We start from the raw sequence: 18,675 nt of genomic DNA, 5'->3' as shown, positions 1-18,675 counted from the left end.
CAGACAGAACATTAACAAAAATATTCGACAAATAATATTGAATACTAAAAATAAATACACTAGAAAAATTTGATAACAGAGTTCAACCAAAAAGGCTTAATCTCCGAGTACCGCTCAAGTCAACCTTTTCTATTAATTTTGGGAGAAAGGAGCAATTTGGGATGTTTAAAATGGGAGGGGGAAGAGTTATTTTATAACTCTAAACCCCCTCCCCAAATGATAGAATAATGATGTGGGATAAAATGAGCCAAAAACAACATTGAGTATACATATGCCCCTACCATTAGTGTGAGGGGTACATACATACCATTTTATTAACGGTAGGGCCATATGCGCACCAAAAGTATGACAGGATATACATATGTCATTTATCATAATTCAAAGGTACAATTTTTAAATTAGTTACCAAATATAGTATATTTGTTTTTATATTGTCAGTGTGTATAACTTAAAACTCTTTGCAATAAGGTTAACAATCTTCTGTCATCTCTTTGCTGTAATTGTTGCTGTTGTGCATTGGCCTTTCATTGAAGACTCAACAACTCACAACAACATTTTTATTTGTATGATTATTTTGTAGTCTTAAATCGAAGTAGATATTTATACTATACTAGCCTTGTCTCTCTTGTGGCAATATTTTGGCTTATATTTATGATGAAGTACAAGTTGAAGTCATCTTACATGGATGATTTGGATAATATGAAGAAATATATTATGGTACGTTGAGATTTTTTCTCTTCTAATTGTTGTTGAAGTAAAACTCATGTTGTCTATTGATCCCTTTATGCATTCTAAGCTTATTAGTTTGGTCATCTCCAGAGGCGGATCTAGGATTTTAGATTTAATTTGTTCAACGTTTAATATTCTAAGAAATTGTGTAGATCGTTCAACGTTTGACTTGTTAGTTCTAAACTTATTAGAGATAAGCATCCAGTGCCCCCAAATTATGGCCAAAGTTGCTTCGACACACTCCAACTTCATAGGAGTCCGGTTACCCCAGAACTCAATTTAAGTGTATTTTTGTCATCTCAAGAGTCCCGTTACTCCCGAATTCAATTTAAGCGTATTTTTGTCACCATTTTGTGTTGACATGACACCTCAACAACAACAACAACAACAACAAACCCAGTGTATTCCCACTTAGTGGGGTCTGGGGGGGGTAAGATGTACGCAGTCCATACCTCTACCTCTGATGAAGTAGAAAGGCTGTTTTCGAAAGACCCCCGGCTCAAGTCACGAGATATCACACAAACACATAGTACGGCACCGAAGCAGATGACATAACATAGATATGGCACCCATAAGGAATATAAAACAGAGTAAAGCAGGAATGCAGGAATATAAAGCAGAGGAAAGCACACATATTCGTAATAAACATGGAACACGGAACACGGAACATTGAAAATGGAATCATAACAGGAATACACCCCCACCAATTAATTCCCTACACTAGCGACCCGAACTGACCCTAATCCTCTGCCATAATTCGCATCTTCCAGACCTTCCTATCTAGGGTCATGTCCTCGGTGAGCTGTAACTGTTCCATGTCCCGCCTAATCACCTCACCCCAGTACTTCTTCGGTCTACCCCTACCCCGTCTAAAACCATCCAACGCTAGCCTCTCACACCTACGGACCGGGGCATCCATGCCCCTCCTCTTCACGTGTCTGAACCATCTCAATCGTGCTTCCCGCATCTTACACTCCACTGAAGTCACACCAACCTTCTCCCGGATAGTCTCATTTCGAACTCTATCCCCTCGGGTCAGTCCACACATCCAGCGCAACATCCGCATTTCTGCCACCTTCATTCTTTGGATGTGGGAGTTCTTAACTGGCCAACACTCCGCTCCATACAGCAAGGCCGGACGGACTACCACCCTATAGAATTTGCCTTTAAGCTTGGGCGGCACCTTCTTATCACACAGCACCCCCGATGCGAGTTTCCACTTCATCCATCCCGCCCCAATACGGTGCGAGACATCCTCGTCAATCTCACCGTTACTCTGGATCACGGACCCGAGATACTTGAACTTATCCCTCTTCCCTACCTCCTGTGCTTCTAGCCTCACTACTACCTCATTCTCCCGCCTCACGTCATTAAACTTACATTCCACATACTCTGTCTTGGTTCTGCTCACCCTGAACCCTTTAGACTCCAGAGTTTGCCTCCACAACTCTAATTTGTCATTCACACCCCCTCGAGTCTCATCTATCAGGACTACATCGTCTGCAAAAAGCATACACCACGGCACCTCCCCTTGGATACGCCGCGTCAACACATCCATTACTAACGCAAACAAAAAGGGACTAAGAGTAGATCCCTGATGCAATCCTGTCAGGACAGTGAAATGCTCTGAGTCTCCTCCCGCCGTCCTCACCTGGGTTTTCGCTCCCTCATACATATCCTTAATTACTCTGATATATGCCTGCGGTACTCCACTCACCTCCAAGCATCTCCAAAGCACTTCCCTGGGGACTTTGTCGTACGCCTTTTCCAGGTCGATGAACACCATGTGCAGATCCTTCTTCCTCTCCCTATACTGCTCCACCAACCTCCGTACCAGGTGGATTGCCTCCGTCGTCGAGCGGCCGGGCATAAATCCGAACTGGTTTTCCGAAATAGACACTATCCGTCTCAGCCTCACCTCGACCACTCTCTCCCAGATCTTCATAGAGTGACTCAGTAACTTAATCCCCCTATAGTTATTGCAACACTGAATGTCCCCCTTATTCTTATAGAGGGGGATCATGGTACTCCACCTCCACGCCTCGGGCATCTTTGCCGTCCTGAAGATTTAATTGAACAATGTCGTCAACCACCTTACACCAGCCTCTCCAACGAACTTCCAAAACTCCACCGGTATCTCATCCGGCCCCGTCGCCCTACCCCTTCGCATCCTGCGGACTGCCTGTCTAACCTCGTCTACCTTAAAACGTCTACAATAGCTAAAATCCCGACACTCCCCTGAGTGCTCCAGTTCCCCTAACACAATAGCTCTGTCCCCCTCGTCATTCAAGAGCCTATGAAAGTACGACTGCCATCTCTTCTTTATGTGGCCGTCCTCCACCAACACTCTACTGTCCTCTCCCTTAATGCACCTCACCTGATCGAGGTCACGACCCTTCCTCTCCCTAGCCTTAGCGAGTTGGAACAACTTTTTCTCCCCTCCTTTCCCCTGTAACCCTGCATACAAGCTCTCAAAAGCGGCCGTCTTAGCTGCCGTGACCGCTGACTTCACCTCCTTCCTCGCTAGCTTGTACTCTTTCCTGTTTACCCGCTTTTCTTCTTCGTCCTTACTTTCCACCAACTTAGCATACGCCTCTTTCTTGGTCTCCACTTTCTTCCCCACCTCTTCATTCCACCACCAATCCCCCCGATGATGTCCGGCCCGACCCCTAGAAACACCCAACACCTCCCTTGCATTCTCCCTGATGCACGTTACCGCCCTGTCCCACATACTATCCACATCCCCCCTACACTCCCACACCCCCATTCCCGCCAACCTCTCCCCTATCTCCCACGCATTCACTGGCGTCAAACCGCCCCACTTAATTCTCGGTCTACACTCCTTACTCCTCCTCTTTCTATTCTTCTTTATACCCAAATCCATAACCAAGAGCCTATGTTGGGTCGAAAGATTCTCACTCGGGATGACTTTACAGTCTTTACACAACGCCCTATCCCTTTCCTAAGCAACAAAAAGTCAATCTGGGTCCTGGCTATCGTGCTCCGAAAAGTGATCAGGTGCTCGTCCTTCTTCGGGAAGCCCGAGTTCACCACCACCAGCCCAAACGCCCTCGCAAACTCCAATAGGGTCGCCCCCTCTTCATTTCTCTCCCCAAAACCAAAACCACCATGCACATCCCCAAAGCCTCCCGGTAGCGCCCCGATGTGCCCGTTGAAATCCCCTGCTACAACAATCTTCTCCGAACTGGGCACGCCTCTCACCACGTCCTCCAAAGCCTCCCAGAACTGCATCTTCTCCTCCCCCTCCGATCCCACATGCGGCGCATAGGCACTACACACGTTCAGGGTAAACCCCCGAATGACCAACTTAATAGTCATCAACCTATCGTTGATCCTCTTCACCTCCACTACCTGACCTCTAAGCTCTTCATCTACCAAGATGCCAACTCCATTCCTACGCCTGTCGCTCCCAGAGTACCACAACTTGTAACCGTCCACATCCCTAGCCTTAGACCCTACCCACTTGGTCTCTTGGACACACGCAAGGTTGATCCTTCTCTTCCTAAGAATCTTCACCAGCTCTATGGACTTCTCCTGAAGGGTCCCTATATTCCAAGACCCAACCCTCAGCCTACCGTCGCTATCCACGCGCCCCCCACTACCCCCCCCTCGGCCAAACCTTGGCCTCCCACCCACTCCCGCTCTCTCCCCATCTCCCGCCCCCGCCACAGCCCCATGCCCCAACCCCCTCGGACATGACCCTAACCACCCATTACCACCCACAGCCACAACTACACGAAAAAATATGAAAATATAAGGATATACCCGGTGGCAATATCAAAGCAGCAGCAAGGAGATACAAGGCACCCACACGTTCAAAGGACTACTCCCGAAGCAAAACTAAGAAGCGACCACAGCAACAGCAACAAGAAACAACAGACAATGTTCACAAATCCCACGCAAGTCAAGGTACACGGGCTACTACGAGCATAGTACTAAGAATGGAATATGAAATAATGAACTAAAATGCAATATGAAATAACGAAATAACAAAGGTTAGAAGTCACCGGATTTCGCTTGGGGCTGCGGCTGCTGGAGACGGCGTGGCGGGTGCCGGCGGAGTCTCGGCCTGTTGGAGACCAAGTTGGCGGCTGGAGACCGGGCGGCAGCTGGTTGAATGCCGGGTTGGGGGGGGGACTGGTGTACCTCGCGAGGGGGAGGGGGGTACGGACAGTACCGGTAGAGGGGGTATGAACAGCTGGAGGGGGTATGAACAGCTGGGGTTCGAACGCCTGGGGGGTTATAAACCGACCGGGGGGGGGGGGGGGGCGGGGGAGGGGCGAGGGGGGGGGGTATGAGCCGGGGGGTATGAACCGACGGGGGGGTCGGTTCAACGCCGGGGAGCGAACGACCGGGGGTCAGGTCGGGTCAGCGCCGGGGACCGGAGGTCGGAGCCGGCGGTCGGATCTGGTCGGCTCCGACGTTCAGCGACGACGCCAGGGGCCGGTACGCTTGGGATGGAGAGGGGGTAGGGAGAGAGAGAGAGAGGGAGAGCCGGCGACCGGAGGTCGTAGCCGGCGGTCTGGTCAGCACCGGCGACCGTAGGTCGGAGCCGGCGGCCGGATCGGGTCGGCGCCGAAGGTCAGCGACGGCGCCGGGAACCGGGGGCTGGTATGCTGGGGGGGTAGAGAGAGGGTCGGGAGAGAGAGAGAGGGGGAGAGAGCCGTTGGGAGAGAGAGGGTCGGGAGAGAGGCAAACACAAGAAATACAATTATGACATGACACCTCTATACATAAAATGGGGCCCACATAAAAGGTGTCATGCCAGCACAAAAGGTTGACAAAAATATGCTAAAATTGTAGTTCGGGGTACTAGATGCTTTACTCAAGTTTTTACTATGCCAACAAGATTCAGAATGCAAAACAAAAGATCATTTTTACCGTATTTGCAGGATATATTTTTTCGGTATCAATGGGATTTACGTTGAGCCTCTTCATTACGAGTAGCTCTACCCCTGATCCTCCTGACTGCCTTGGTTGCTATAAATTTATTTTAGCTGATTTTATCTCAAGATAGTTGTGAAGTATCCATTGGAAGTGATTTATGCGCAAGTGAAATTGCTTCATGAGTAATGACAATGCATTTTGGATCATGCCGTTCTCTCCGCAGATAGTACCTTCTTTGGTGATAGCAGTCTTTATCCATCCTCGACGAATAATATTCTCATCAGTATACTTTGGGCTTTTTCTATGTCTATAGAAGGTGTCTCCGTGCTGCCTCAGCATCGCTTGATGCAGAATGTCAAGGTACATATATATGAGTGTTTGTGTGTGAGTTCTTTCTATCACAGTTCGAAAAGAAAAAACATTTGAATTCATGTGTTCCTAGTTTTCTGCATGAAGTACCAATATTGTTTTCTATTTTTGTATTTCAGATTATTGAGCCATTCATAGCTCATTATGTGTTCACATTGGGCATTTCAAGATTCTTCAGTTGTGCTCATTAGATCATTAAGGTTAGTTTTGGAGTATTATCTCGCAGTTTATAACTTTTGACAAAAAGATGAGGTTTCTGTTGGAGGATCCTTGATACCCCAAGTCAAATGGAATTGAAAAGACATCTTTGATATAACAAAATACACAACAGTTTGTTCAATTTTTGCCTTCCCCAAACCTGTCTTCGCCCGAGATTGGATTCCAAACTTACTGCAGAGAAGAGGGCTGCATAAATGGCTCAGAATGTTGGACTGAGTTGAAACCATTAAACTAGCTAGGGCAGTTGTGGTTGCACTCACTGTTTTCTAAAACAATAATGTGTGTGTGTGTGTGCAATGTATATTGTACATGTGTAAGCGATTGTTTGTATGTATGAACAATTTTCTGGGAAAAAAAACTTCGTTCGCACTAATTGTTGCAAGAAGTGAGTTTGACGACATTTCATTTCCATAGATGAAAAGTTCTGGATTCAACTCCATTTGTACACTTCCCCTTGCTAGAGCTTGAAACCAAAGGCAGATTCAGTTGCACTCATGGCTTTCACAAAATGTGGTGCATAAAGAAAATTTTAAAATATGTAACTTAATACTTTGTTGGCGCCTATTGTCGTGTTTGTGAGTATAATGATGCTAGTTATACATAGACTTAAAATTCTGAATCCCTCAATAATTATAGTCTCGAAGTGTATTCATATGCAGGTGTATGATACATCTGGTTGATATTTGTCTTTGAGGGGAGGGGGTTTCTTGTGGATATCAATGATCATTTTTGCATAAATTGTTCAAACATTCATTTTGGCCGATTTCTATTATTATTATGTGAAGAGGTAAGTCTACTATAAGAATATTTTAACATGTTATAGCACGTAACTGCTTTGTTTTCAGGATGCTAACACCATTTTTTTTATGAACGATTACTCATAGCTACCTTTTGGGTAGCGCGATAGTTATGGTCAGTGTATAAAATTTAAACTCATCTAATACATATCTTTCTTTGATTTGCAGTGTTATGCAAGGTCAAATGATGGTTTACCTTCTGGTATAGTTGTTGAACTCTGGTCACTGCATATTAATTAGAGACTATCATATGTAATGTGCAATCAACTTTGAGTTTTTACAAGTTCTTGTTATGTTATCTTCTTGTCAATAAATAAATGAATACTAATATCATGCAGTGTCACATTCTTATGCTACTCAAGTGCTGATTTATTGTGTATGGAATAAGTGTAATTATACAAGATAGCAGTAGGCTTCTTGTTTATTCAACAATGGAGAAAGTACAGAGTTTGATAGTTGTAGGAAAAGAGAGAAAGAAAGAGAACTGAGAGAGAAAGAAGATGAGGGAGAAGAGAATCTGCTTGTGTTGATTATTAGTCATTGTGTACATTCTCTATATATAGACTACATTGTGAGCTGTCCAACTAACTAAACTAGTCTTTAGGATTCTCTGTAACTAACTCTGAAAACAGTTATAACTGTAATCAGGAAACAAGATTTCTCTGCTTTTCCTTTTTAGTTCTTCACTTTCTCTATATCTTCATCACTACCCCTCAAGCTAGGAAGGTGAGAAAATGTCACAGATTCCTAGCTTGGTATTGAGATGGACTTGTTGAGCTCTGTTTAGTCCTTTAGTTAGCATGTCTGTAGGTTGGTCTATAGTTGTAATGCAGCGAGTTCTGATTATTCCTTCAACAATCTTTTCCCTTATGAAAAAATATTCAATATCAATATGTTTAGTCCTCTCATGATATATTGGATTAGCTGCTATTTGTATGGTAGATTTGCTATCACTGAACACATCCATAGGTAGCAATACTTCAATTGCAATCTCCTTCATCAAGCCTAGTATCCATATAAGTTCAGCTATTACTGCTGCAAGGCTTCTAAAATCTGCCTCAGCTGAGCTCTAAGATACATTTGTTTGTTTCTTTGATTTCAAGGACACTACTGATTTCCCAATCTTCACAAAGTAACCATTCACAGACCTCCTAGTTTGTGGGCAGGATGCCTAATCTGCATCACAATAGGCACTTACTCTATTATCTGAGTCACTAGACAACAACACACCTGACCTTTAACATACTTCACCACTCTGATTGCAGCTTCCATGTGGGACTTATCAGGATCTTGGAGGAATTGGCTTAGAGTTTTAACAAAAAGGCTATATATGGCTTTGTCATAGTTAAGTACAATAGCTTGCCAATCAACTTTTTATAAGCTGCTTGATTTGCTGGTGGATCATCAGCAGTCTGGTTTTGCTTGACATGCTTATCAAACTGTCTAGATGTCAGCTTAGTGTTGTAGTCCATAGGAGTAGCTGTAGGCTTGGTTGTTGTCAATCCTAGTTCAGATAGTAACTCCAATGCATATTTTCTCTGATGCATCAATATTCCTTTATCAGACCTTGCAAACTCTATTCCAAGGAAATATCTTAGTTCACCTTGATCTTTCATCTTGAAATTGTGATGCAATAGTGTCTTGGTTTCTTCTATTAGCTTTAGACTATCTCCCATAATCAGCATGTCATCAACATACACTAGCACAATAGAGATTTCTTCTGTTGTTTTTCTGATATACAAGGATGGATCATATTTTCTTTGAACAAACTAAGACCTTACCAAAACCTCTGATAGCTTAGTGTTCCATTGCCTTAGTAATTGTTTAAGACCATATAGGGATTTGAGTAGTCTACACACTGTATGCTCCCGCTGACTAGCAAATTCCTGAGGTAGATCCATGTATACTTCATCATCTAGATCACCATTTAGGAATGCACTATAGACATCCATTTGTTGAATACACCAGTGTTTTTTAGCTGCAACAGCAAGCATAGTTCTTATTGTCTTCATTTTCACAACAGGTGAGAATGTTTCTTTGTAATCAATTCCTTCTCTTTGTCCATATCCCTTTGCTACCAGTCTAGATTTAAACCTCTCAACTTCTCCTGAAGCCTTGTACTTTACTTTATATATCCACCTGCAACCAATAACTTTCTTTCCTCTGTGCAAGGTGTTGGAAATTGCTTTAAGTTACTGCACTAGTTTTTAGCAAAATAAGTTATTTAGATTAAGATGAATTTGAATTTTAAATATTTGTTAATTTGTTTAGTTGTTGAGATAATTTAGGTTGTTTTAAATTTTAAATTATGCAGTTTTGTATGTTTTGTTGGCTATTTAAAGCCACTTAATGCTTAATAAAATTATTGAAAGCTATTGAAAGATTTCAATCCATTGAGAGCCATTTTAACCCCTTTTTTGCTGCCACATCTTTTTTTAAAAAAACCAACAGTGGTATCAAGAGCCTCATTGATCTTACGGGATCTGTGTGTTCTTCCAAAGCGCTACCATACCATTTTTAACCCGCAAGGGCTATCTTTTTAACTCGTAAGGGCTCCATTTTAACCCATCAGGGCTACTTTTTTCAACCCATGCTTATTTTCAAAGCACAGGACTATTTTAAGCCAAAAAGATGTCAAGTAGCAGTCTCTCTTTAAATGTCCCAAATGTTTTCACAGACAAAAATGATCAAATTTGTTCTGTGAAGAAATCATATCTTTAAACCTATGCTTAATGTGATGTTTTGATGAATGAAAAATCCTTACAATATCTTGCAAAGTCTATGAAAGTATTTTCAAACAACACAAAATTGTTGATGGTTTTTCAGCAAAGAATCAAAAGAAGAAAAAGAAAAAAGAGAAAGATGAACATCAAAAAGATGTGCAAATTCGAAAAGAATTGAAAATTTCAGCATCCACTGCCAGAGCAAAAATTGAGGAGGAGAATTTTTAAATCACAGTAACTTGAACAAAGGAGGAGTGTTGGAAATCGCTTTAAGTTACTGCACTAGTTTTTAGCAAAATAAGTTATTTAGATTAAGATGAATTTGAATTTTAAATATTTGTTAATTTGTTTAGTTGTTGAGATAATTTAGGTTGTTTTCAATTTTAAATTATGCAGTTTTTTATGTTTTGTTGGCTATTTAAAGTCACTTAATGTTTAATAAAATTATTGAAAGCTAATTGAAAGGTATTGAAAGATTTCAATCCATTGAGATCCATTTTAACCCCTTTTTCACTGCCACATCTTTTTTAAAAAAAAACCAACACAAGGGATCAATTTCCCAAATGTGATTGGAATTCAAGGCATCTATTTCATTCTTCATAGCTTCCACCCATCTTGGATCTCTGCAGGCCTCAAAGTAACTTGTAGGTTCATCCACACATGCTTTTTTTAAGCACATAGTTCTTGTAGGACTGTGACAGCTTGTCATATGACACATAATTAGCAAGAGCATGAGGTACTTTCCTTGTGTTTTTGGAAACAAAATCATTCATCCATGCTGGTGATTTTCTTTCTCTAGTGGACTTCCTTTGATCCTAAGATGCATAAGGTTGAGCTATAACTTTTGTTGTAGTAGGAACACCCTGTAATTATTTGTTCTGCTGAACAACTCCTTGACCTCTACTTGATCTCCTTTGATACACCTTGGTTATGGGTTGTCTTGTAGTAGTCACACTTTGTTGAAGCTGCTCTTGCTGGTTTACTGAGTTGGGAACCCCTTGAGATGAGATATCTGTAGGAATCTGCAGTGGTGTCACATCATCACTTGTTACTGGATATTTTTCTTCCAAAGGAAATATATGGTATGGTGATTGAGGCTACTTCTTGAGCTCCTTAAAAGGAAATATCTCTTCCCTTAATAATACATCTCTACACACCGAAAAAATGTTAGCAGACATATCATATACTATATATACCTTTTGAGTGATAGAATACCCCATCATAACACCTGCCTTTGCTCTAGTCATGAGCTTATCATTTTCATTCACTACTTTAGCATAGCAAAGACACCCCATTACTCTTAGGTGATCACACTTTGGTTGTATGCCATATAGCTTCTCATAAGGACTCATAAAGTGAATGACTGAGCTAGGCAGTGTATTTATGATATATACTTTAGTTAGGAGACAATAGCCCCAAAATGTTATTGAAATTTCAGCTTGAAATCTCACAGCTTTTGCTACCTCAAGTATGTTCTTGTGTTTTCTCTCAGCAACACTATTTTGCTGAGGAGAATATGGACATGTAGTCTAATGTACTATGCCATGGTCTTGAAGCAGTTTCTTACATACTGAGTTGAAAAAATCAGTACCATTATCAGTCGTTATTACTTTGATAGTCTTCTCAAATTGAGTTTTGACATACCAAGGAAATGTTGTATTTAAATGTGGACATCAGACTTAAGATTTAATAGAAATATCCAAGTAAATGTTATGAACTAAAACAGTCAGATGATTGTAATTGAAAGAGCTGTTTTATTTAGCTTCAAGCAATCAGAATAAATAGAGTAGCAGTACAACTGAAACAGAAAAATGACTGCGGAAAAAACTGCATAATGCCTAGAAAATAGGAATAACTAAACTAGGATAATGACTAAAAATAAACTGCTATCCTAAAAATCTGTTGAGGTCTTTTGACCCATTCCTAACAGCTACTGAAACACAGTAACATCTCCTCCTGGATCAAGAGCTTCAAATTCCCAGCTTTTCTCTAAGAAACTTGAACCTGCTAACATGAAATGACTTGGTAAAAATGTCCGCTACTTAATTATCCAATTTCCAATACAGTAAAACCATTTCACCATTCTTCTGCACTTCCCTTTAAAAATAAAACTTGATGTTGAAGTGCTTGGTCCTTCCATGAAACACGGGATCTTTGGATATGGCTATGGCCGCTTGATTATCCACAAAGATCACAATGCTTTCTTCTTGCTCTAGCTGCAGATGAATCAAAATTTTCCTGAGCCATATTGCTTGATTAACAGTAGCTGTTGCTGCTATAAATTATGCTTCAGCTGTTAACTGTGCTACTGTTTCTTGTTTCATTGAGCACCATGAGAAACACCCTGATCCAAAAGTGAAGCAATAACAGGAATTACTTTTCATATCACCAGTTGAGCCGCCCCAATCACTATCACAATATCCAAAGAGTTTGAAGTTCTGACTTTTGCCAAATTTGATACCATAGGCTAGAGTTCCTATAACATACCTAACTACTCTTTTGGCAGCTATCATGTGCAACTCACTTGCACAATTTAAAAATCTGGATAAAACACTCACAGGAAACAAAATGTTAGGCCTTGTTGTCGTAAGATACATCAAGCATCCAGTTAAGCTTCGATATGCTTCTTCATCAACTAGCTCAGCTCCATCATCCTGTTTCAATTTTTCTTTTTGATTCATCGGAGTACTCACACTCTTGCATTCTTCCATCCTAAATCTTTTAAGAATCTCCTTTATGTATTTCTTTTGACAAATAAAGACTTCATTTCGAGTTTTCTTGATCTCCATTCCCAGAAAATAAGTCATCTCGCCAAGATCAGTCATCTCAAAGACTTCCATCATCTCTTCCTTGAATTCTTTACTCAAAGTTATATTATTTCCAATCATCGACATACAAATAAATAATAATAATGTTAGAGCCAACTTTCTTGACATAAAGAGTTGATTCACTTAAGCTTTTTTCAAAGCCTAAGTCTAGAAAATGGTTATCCATTCGGCTATACCAAGATCTAGGAGCTTTCCTTAGCCCGTATAAAGCTTTCTTTAATAGATAAACCATATCTTCATGTCTTGGTACACTAAACCCTTCTGGCTGCTTAACATAGATTTCTTCCTGCAGTGCACCATTTAAGAAGGCAAACTTCATATCCATTTGAAAAATCTTCCAACTTTTTTGTATTGCTATAGCCAAAAGCATTCGAATTGTATCCAATCTAGCTACTGGGGCAAAAGTATCAGAAAAATCTACTCCCCAAACTTGTGCGTAGCCTTTCACCACAATCTAGCTTTCTGCTTGTTTATCGAGCCATCAGGATTGAACTTTTTTTGGAAAATCCATTTAACTCCAATCACTTTTCTATCTTGCGGTCTTTCTACTAGCTTCCAAGTTTGGTTCTTTTCTATCATGGCCAACTTCTCCTTTATTGTATCTATCCATTTTTGATCAATTTTTTCTTCCTCATATCCTGCAGGTTCAAAAACAGCAACATTGCATCTTTGATAAATATCAGAGAGTGACCTTATCCCCCTAATAGGTCAATCATCCACCGATTCATCATAATCAAGATTTGAATCATCATGTTTAACTCGATACTCCTTATTCCAGTCCCATTGCTCATCTTCAAGGAATTGAATGTCTCTACTTACCATAATCTTTCCTGATTGAGGTTGAAAGATCCTATAAGCTTTAGAAATTGAACTATAGCCAATGAAAACCCCCGGTTCAGTATTCTCATCAAGCTTATCTCTTTTGACCTGCGGAACATAAGAAAAATACATACATCCAAATATTTTGAGATTTTTTACAGTAGGTTTAACACCATACCAAGCTTCAAAAGGAGTCTTCAGCAAGAAAATAGTTATGTTCGCTGCTTCTGCCCAAAATTTCTTCAGCAGGTTCTTCTCATGCAATAAGCACCTGGTCATCTCCATTATTGTTCTATTCTTTCTCTAAATCACTCCATTTTGCTGTGCAGAATATGGGACAGTGAGCTGGTGCTCTATTCCAGCCTCTTCACAAAAAGAATTGAACCTATCTGATGTATATTCAATTCCATTATCTGATCTAATGACCTGAATCTTGCAGCCTCTCTGATTTTCTATCCAAGCTTTGAACTTCATGAAAATTTCATCAAATTAGGACTTAAACTTCATAAAATAAATGCAACACATTCTTGTTAGATCATAAATGAATATAATATAATACCTGCTTCCATTGAGCGATGGAGTTATTTGTGGACCACAGAGATCGGTATGAATGAGTTGCAACTTCTCTGTAGCTCTCCATGTGGAGCTTTTAAATGGAAGCCTAATCTGCTTGACAAGCAAACAAGCTTTATAGCTTGAGAGATGCTTCTCCAAGTTTGGTAAATCACTTACCATTTTGTTTCTTTGCATAAATAACAAAGCTTTGTGATGAACATGCCCCAACCTTTTGTGCCACATTTCCGCAACGGAGGACTGACTTGTAAAAGCTATTTGTTGCTCCACCAATGGATTCAAGGAAAAACTTTTTCCCTGCATTTTGATTCTAAACATTTCCTGACCGCTAGGATCGCTGATTAGACACGCCTAGTTTTCAAATAATAATTTGAATCTATTTTCTAACAGTTGTCCAACACTTAATAAATTTTGATCAAGTTCAGGAACAAATAAAACTTCATAAATGAGTTTTGTACCTTTATAACTCTCAATTGCTACAGTCCCCTTTCCTGCCGCTGGGAGGTATTCTCCATTTCCGATCCTGACTCTTGATTTAATTGATTTGTCAAGCTCTCTAAAAAGCTTTTCATCACTGTTCATGTGGTTCGTACAACCACTATCAATAATCTAGCTTTCACTTGAACTTTTGCTTGCGTAACAGGTAGCCACAAACAATTGCTCTTCTCGCTCTTAGTCTACAATTTGTGCTTTATTTTGTTGTTGTAAACGCTTCTCTTTGCAGATAATCTCGGAATGGCCAAGTTTTTGACACTTTCATCATTTCATATCAGGTTTTCTCCAACACTTGAAGTGTGGGTGATTTCTCCTCCTACAATGTTGACAAGGTGGATATTTGCCTTCTTTGTTGTTAGTGGTGGCAATAGCATTTTTTTCAGATGTAGCTTCAGAGTTTCCATAGTTTCCTTTCTTTCCTTTTCCTTTATTACCCTTAACAGCATCTGAACCAAGTTGCAACTTTGCTTGCAGGGCTCCCTCGATGGATCCCTCTTGCCTCATATCTTTAGTATTTTCCAATAAAGCAATAGTTGCCTCATATCTTTCAAGTAAGGTTACAAGAATCTTTTGAACTATTCTATTGTCATTAAGTTCAGTTCCAAGTATCCTTTCCTTATTTACAATCAGAAGCAACTTGTCAGAATAATCCTTAATGGTTTCGGATTCCTTCATTCCCTGCATCTTGAATTCTCTGACCAAGTTCAGTACTTTTATTCCTCTGATTCTTTCATCTCCCTCGTACTATTTCTTGAGGAAATCCCAAATGTCATTACTCTACTGAAAATGGTAGTAGAAACTGCAGCAATGAGACATGATTTAGCTTTGGACTTTGTTGTTCTCCTCTCCTTGTGAGCTCTAATCTGAGCCATGGTTGGATTCTCTGGCAAAGGAAGCACTTCATAGTCTTCCTCGACAGCCACCCACAAATCGCAGGCCTCCAAATAAGCCTGCATTTTTACTGCCCATACTTGATAATTTTCTCCGTCGAAAACAGGCGGAGCCATAGTAGGAAAAGAACTTGCATTCTCCATTGTTTGAATGGTGTTTTGCAGCCACAAATTTGGATAAACACTCAGAAAAAAAACACTCACAAGTCTCTCACAAGTCCTTTAAGAAGTAAGGCTCTTGATACCAATGTTATGAACTGAAGCAGTCAGATGATTGTAATTGAAAGAGCTATTTTATTTAGCTTCAAGCAATCAGAATAAATAGAGTAGCAGTACAACTGAAACAGAAAAATGACTGCTGAAAAAACTGCATAATGCCTAGAAAATAGGAACAACTAAACTAGGACATATACTGCAATGTTTTAGTCTATCTTCTATAACTTGGACTTCAGCACATTTGGTGATGCATGTCCCAACCTTTGATGCCACAAGTCTACTTGTTCTTTCTACAGCTGGTTTACTAGATGCTTTAGTTGCTACTGCAACCTCTTTCCTTGCTTGATCTCCAAGCACATATAGTCCTCCATCAAGCTTACCAATCCCTCTCACCTTCCAGTATTAAGATCCTAGAAAACATAGAAATGAGGAAAGAAATTCACAGAGCAATTCCACTCCTTATTCACTTGTGACACTGATAGAAGACTACATGTAAACTATGGGATGTGATAGACATCTTTGTTGTTGCTTCGTTCTGACAAGCAACTAGTTCCCACATGAGTGACCATTGTAGTGTCACCATTTGGTAGATATACCTTATTTGGTTTGTCTAACTCTGTAACACTCTTGTTAAGTAATAGTTTTGAGTCTCCAACCATATGGTTAGTATCACCAGTGTCTATGATCCATTTATGAGTATCAAAAGAAGCTAAATAAGCAGAAATACCTATACTTGTTACATTTGTAGAATCACAAGGTGTGTTGACAGAGTTGCTTTTATTGATCATTTGCAAGATTTTCTCATATTGTTCCTTAGTGAATGTTGTACTTCCCATCTAACTAAATTTCTCCAGCTAACTATAAGATACTAAAGCCTGACCTGCCACTTTAGTAGCCTATTTCTACAAAGATTTAGAATGAGAGTACTGATCTGCACACTGATCATAACCATGTTGATCCATTGACCCCTCATAAAGGCCTACAAACATATTGTAATCTGTGTTGCTTCCTTTATGCTTGAAATTTTTCTTTGCCTTGTAATCTTGAGGATATCCAACCAACTTCCAGTAGTTTTCCTTAGTGTGCCCCTTCAGTTTGCAGAAATCACACTGTAGATTAAAGTTTTTCTTGAACTTCTGATTATTGCTTCCACCTGGACCATTTCTTGCATACATAGCTATCTCAAGGTTCTTATCATTAACTGTATGAATCATTCCCAAGATTCCAGCCGGACTTGCAATAGATTTATGACTTTCTTCACTTATGATCACTGCATAAGCTTGGTTAACATTTGGAAAAGGGTTCATAAGCAAGATTTGACTTCTTGCTTAAGTGTAGGTCTCATTTAGACCCTTAAGGAACTGAAAAAGTTTCAGTTTCTGCAAATGCAGTACATACTCCTTTGATTTCTCACACTCACACCTAGGTGCAGACACAAGAGCCTCAAATTCTTCCCACAAATCCTTTAATTTTGAGAAATACACAGACACTGACGTAGTTCCTTGAGACCATGTGGCTATCTTTTTGTGCAGATTAACGGTTCTTGCTGAATCAACTTTATTAAACCTTTCAGATAGTTCATTCCACACTACACTAGCCACAGATGCATACATGATTCCTCCTAGCAATTCTTTAGAAACTGCATTCATGATCCAAGATAGTACAATTGCATTGACTCTTTCCCAGTGATCACCTAACTCATTTGAGAACTTCTATTTAGAGCATGTTCCATCAACCATGCCTAACTTATTCCTCCCTAGTAAAGATATAGGCATGGATCTAAACCAGATTGAGAAGTTCTCAATTCCTGTCAATTGAAAAGATATAGTTTGGATGCCACTTACATCAGAGGGACTAAGAAAGAGTGGATGATTATAATCCAATGAACTGGGAGTAGCTCTACTTGTTTCAACAACATTCACAGGAGCAGTTTGATTGTCCATTGTCGTAGCTTTGTAACCTTTTATTACAAACGTCTTGATCTTGATTTAATACACTAGAATCGACCTTGCTCTACTAGTTTTCTAGTGAGTAATGACTCTGATACCATGTAATTATACAAGATAGCAGTAGGCTTCTTGTTTATTCAATAATGGAGAGAGTATAGAGTTCGATAGTTGTAGGAGAAAAGAGGAGGAAAGAAAACTGAGAGAGAAAGAAGATGAGGAAGAAGAGAATCTTCTAGTGTTGATTATTATTCATTGTGTACATTGTCTATATATAGACTACATTGTGAGCTGTCCAACCAACAAAACTAGACGTTAGGATTCTTTGTAACTAGCTCTAAAAACAGTTATAACTGTAATTAGGAAACAAGACTTCTCTGCTTTTCCTTTTTAGTTCTTCACTTTCTCTATATCTTCAATAATAAGGATATAAGACATGAAAGGACAGCCCGATGCACTAAGCTCCTGCTATGCGTAGGGTCTGGGGAAGGGTTCGATCATATGGATCTTTTGTGCACAACCCCATCACATATTTGTGTAAGGGGCTATTTTTAAGACTTGAATCTGTGACTTCCTGGTCACATGACAATAATTTTGTTAGTTACTCCAAGGCTCCCCTTCGAGGAAAGTTTTAAATATGAATCCTCAAGGGTGACCGAGTTAGTTGTACTAGGGATCTTCCAAATGGTACCTTTGATGTGGGCCCCATTTTACGTAAAAAAATTGCCATGTCAGTACAAAAGGGTGACAAAAATATGCTACAATTGAATTCAGTGGGGGTAATAGGACTTGAAGTTGAAGTGTGTTGTAGCAACATTGGCCATAGTTCGAGGGGGTATTGGATGCTTATCTCCGAAAAAAAATAATCTAAAGTGTGGTTAAAATTGAAATTCCACATGTGATCATTGAACTTATTCCATTGTAACAGTAGAATTATTAAGTTATTTTTACTTAGGTAAGAGTAATTGAACTTTACATAATATAACCATAAGAGCACAACAAAGGACAAATAAATGACTTACAAACAACACAGATAACAAACTTGTAAACAACACAACAAAGGGCAGATAGCATTTATCTGAACACTAACCATATGCATTAGTAACTTAAAAGTTGTTGTAATGTATTTCGAAATTTGAAAAACAACTAAAATTTGTTTCACC

At 40.0% G+C, this 18,675-nt stretch overlaps 2 protein-coding genes and 1 pseudogene across 2 annotated transcripts; 1 reads left to right on the top strand and 2 right to left on the bottom strand.

Annotated features, from left to right (window-relative positions):
• The first annotated feature begins 500 nt into the window (after positions 1-500).
• LOC124890800 lies at positions 501-7,230 on the top strand (annotated as a pseudogene).
• A 4,797-nt stretch (positions 7,231-12,027) lies between these two features.
• Positions 12,028-12,633, bottom strand: LOC124890799 (secreted RxLR effector protein 161-like). The gene has a single exon (XM_047402610.1). It carries the CDS (start codon positions 12,631-12,633, stop codon positions 12,028-12,030), a length of 606 nt encoding a protein of 201 aa, XP_047258566.1.
• Positions 12,634-14,724: 2,091 nt separating this feature from the next.
• On the bottom strand, positions 14,725-15,144 carry LOC124890798. The gene has a single exon (XM_047402609.1). The coding sequence runs from the start codon at positions 15,142-15,144 to the stop codon at positions 14,725-14,727; it is 420 nt and encodes a 139-aa protein (XP_047258565.1).
• Between the last annotated feature and the right edge of the window lie 3,531 nt (positions 15,145-18,675).

The sequence above is a fragment of the Capsicum annuum genome, unplaced genomic scaffold, assembly GCF_002878395.1.
Source record: "Capsicum annuum cultivar UCD-10X-F1 unplaced genomic scaffold, UCD10Xv1.1 ctg2544, whole genome shotgun sequence".
Classification (NCBI taxonomy): domain Eukaryota; kingdom Viridiplantae; phylum Streptophyta; class Magnoliopsida; order Solanales; family Solanaceae; genus Capsicum; species Capsicum annuum.
This window is presented reverse-complemented; position numbering and strand designations above follow the sequence as displayed.

What these genes read in the sequence shown, in the direction of transcription:
- LOC124890799 (XM_047402610.1), bottom strand. Translation starts at nt 12,633, where the DNA reads ATGATTGGAAATAATATAACTTTGAGTAAAGAATTCAAGGAAGAGATG.
- LOC124890798 (XM_047402609.1), bottom strand. Translation starts at nt 15,144, where the DNA reads ATGCAGGGAATGAAGGAATCCGAAACCATTAAGGATTATTCTGACAAG.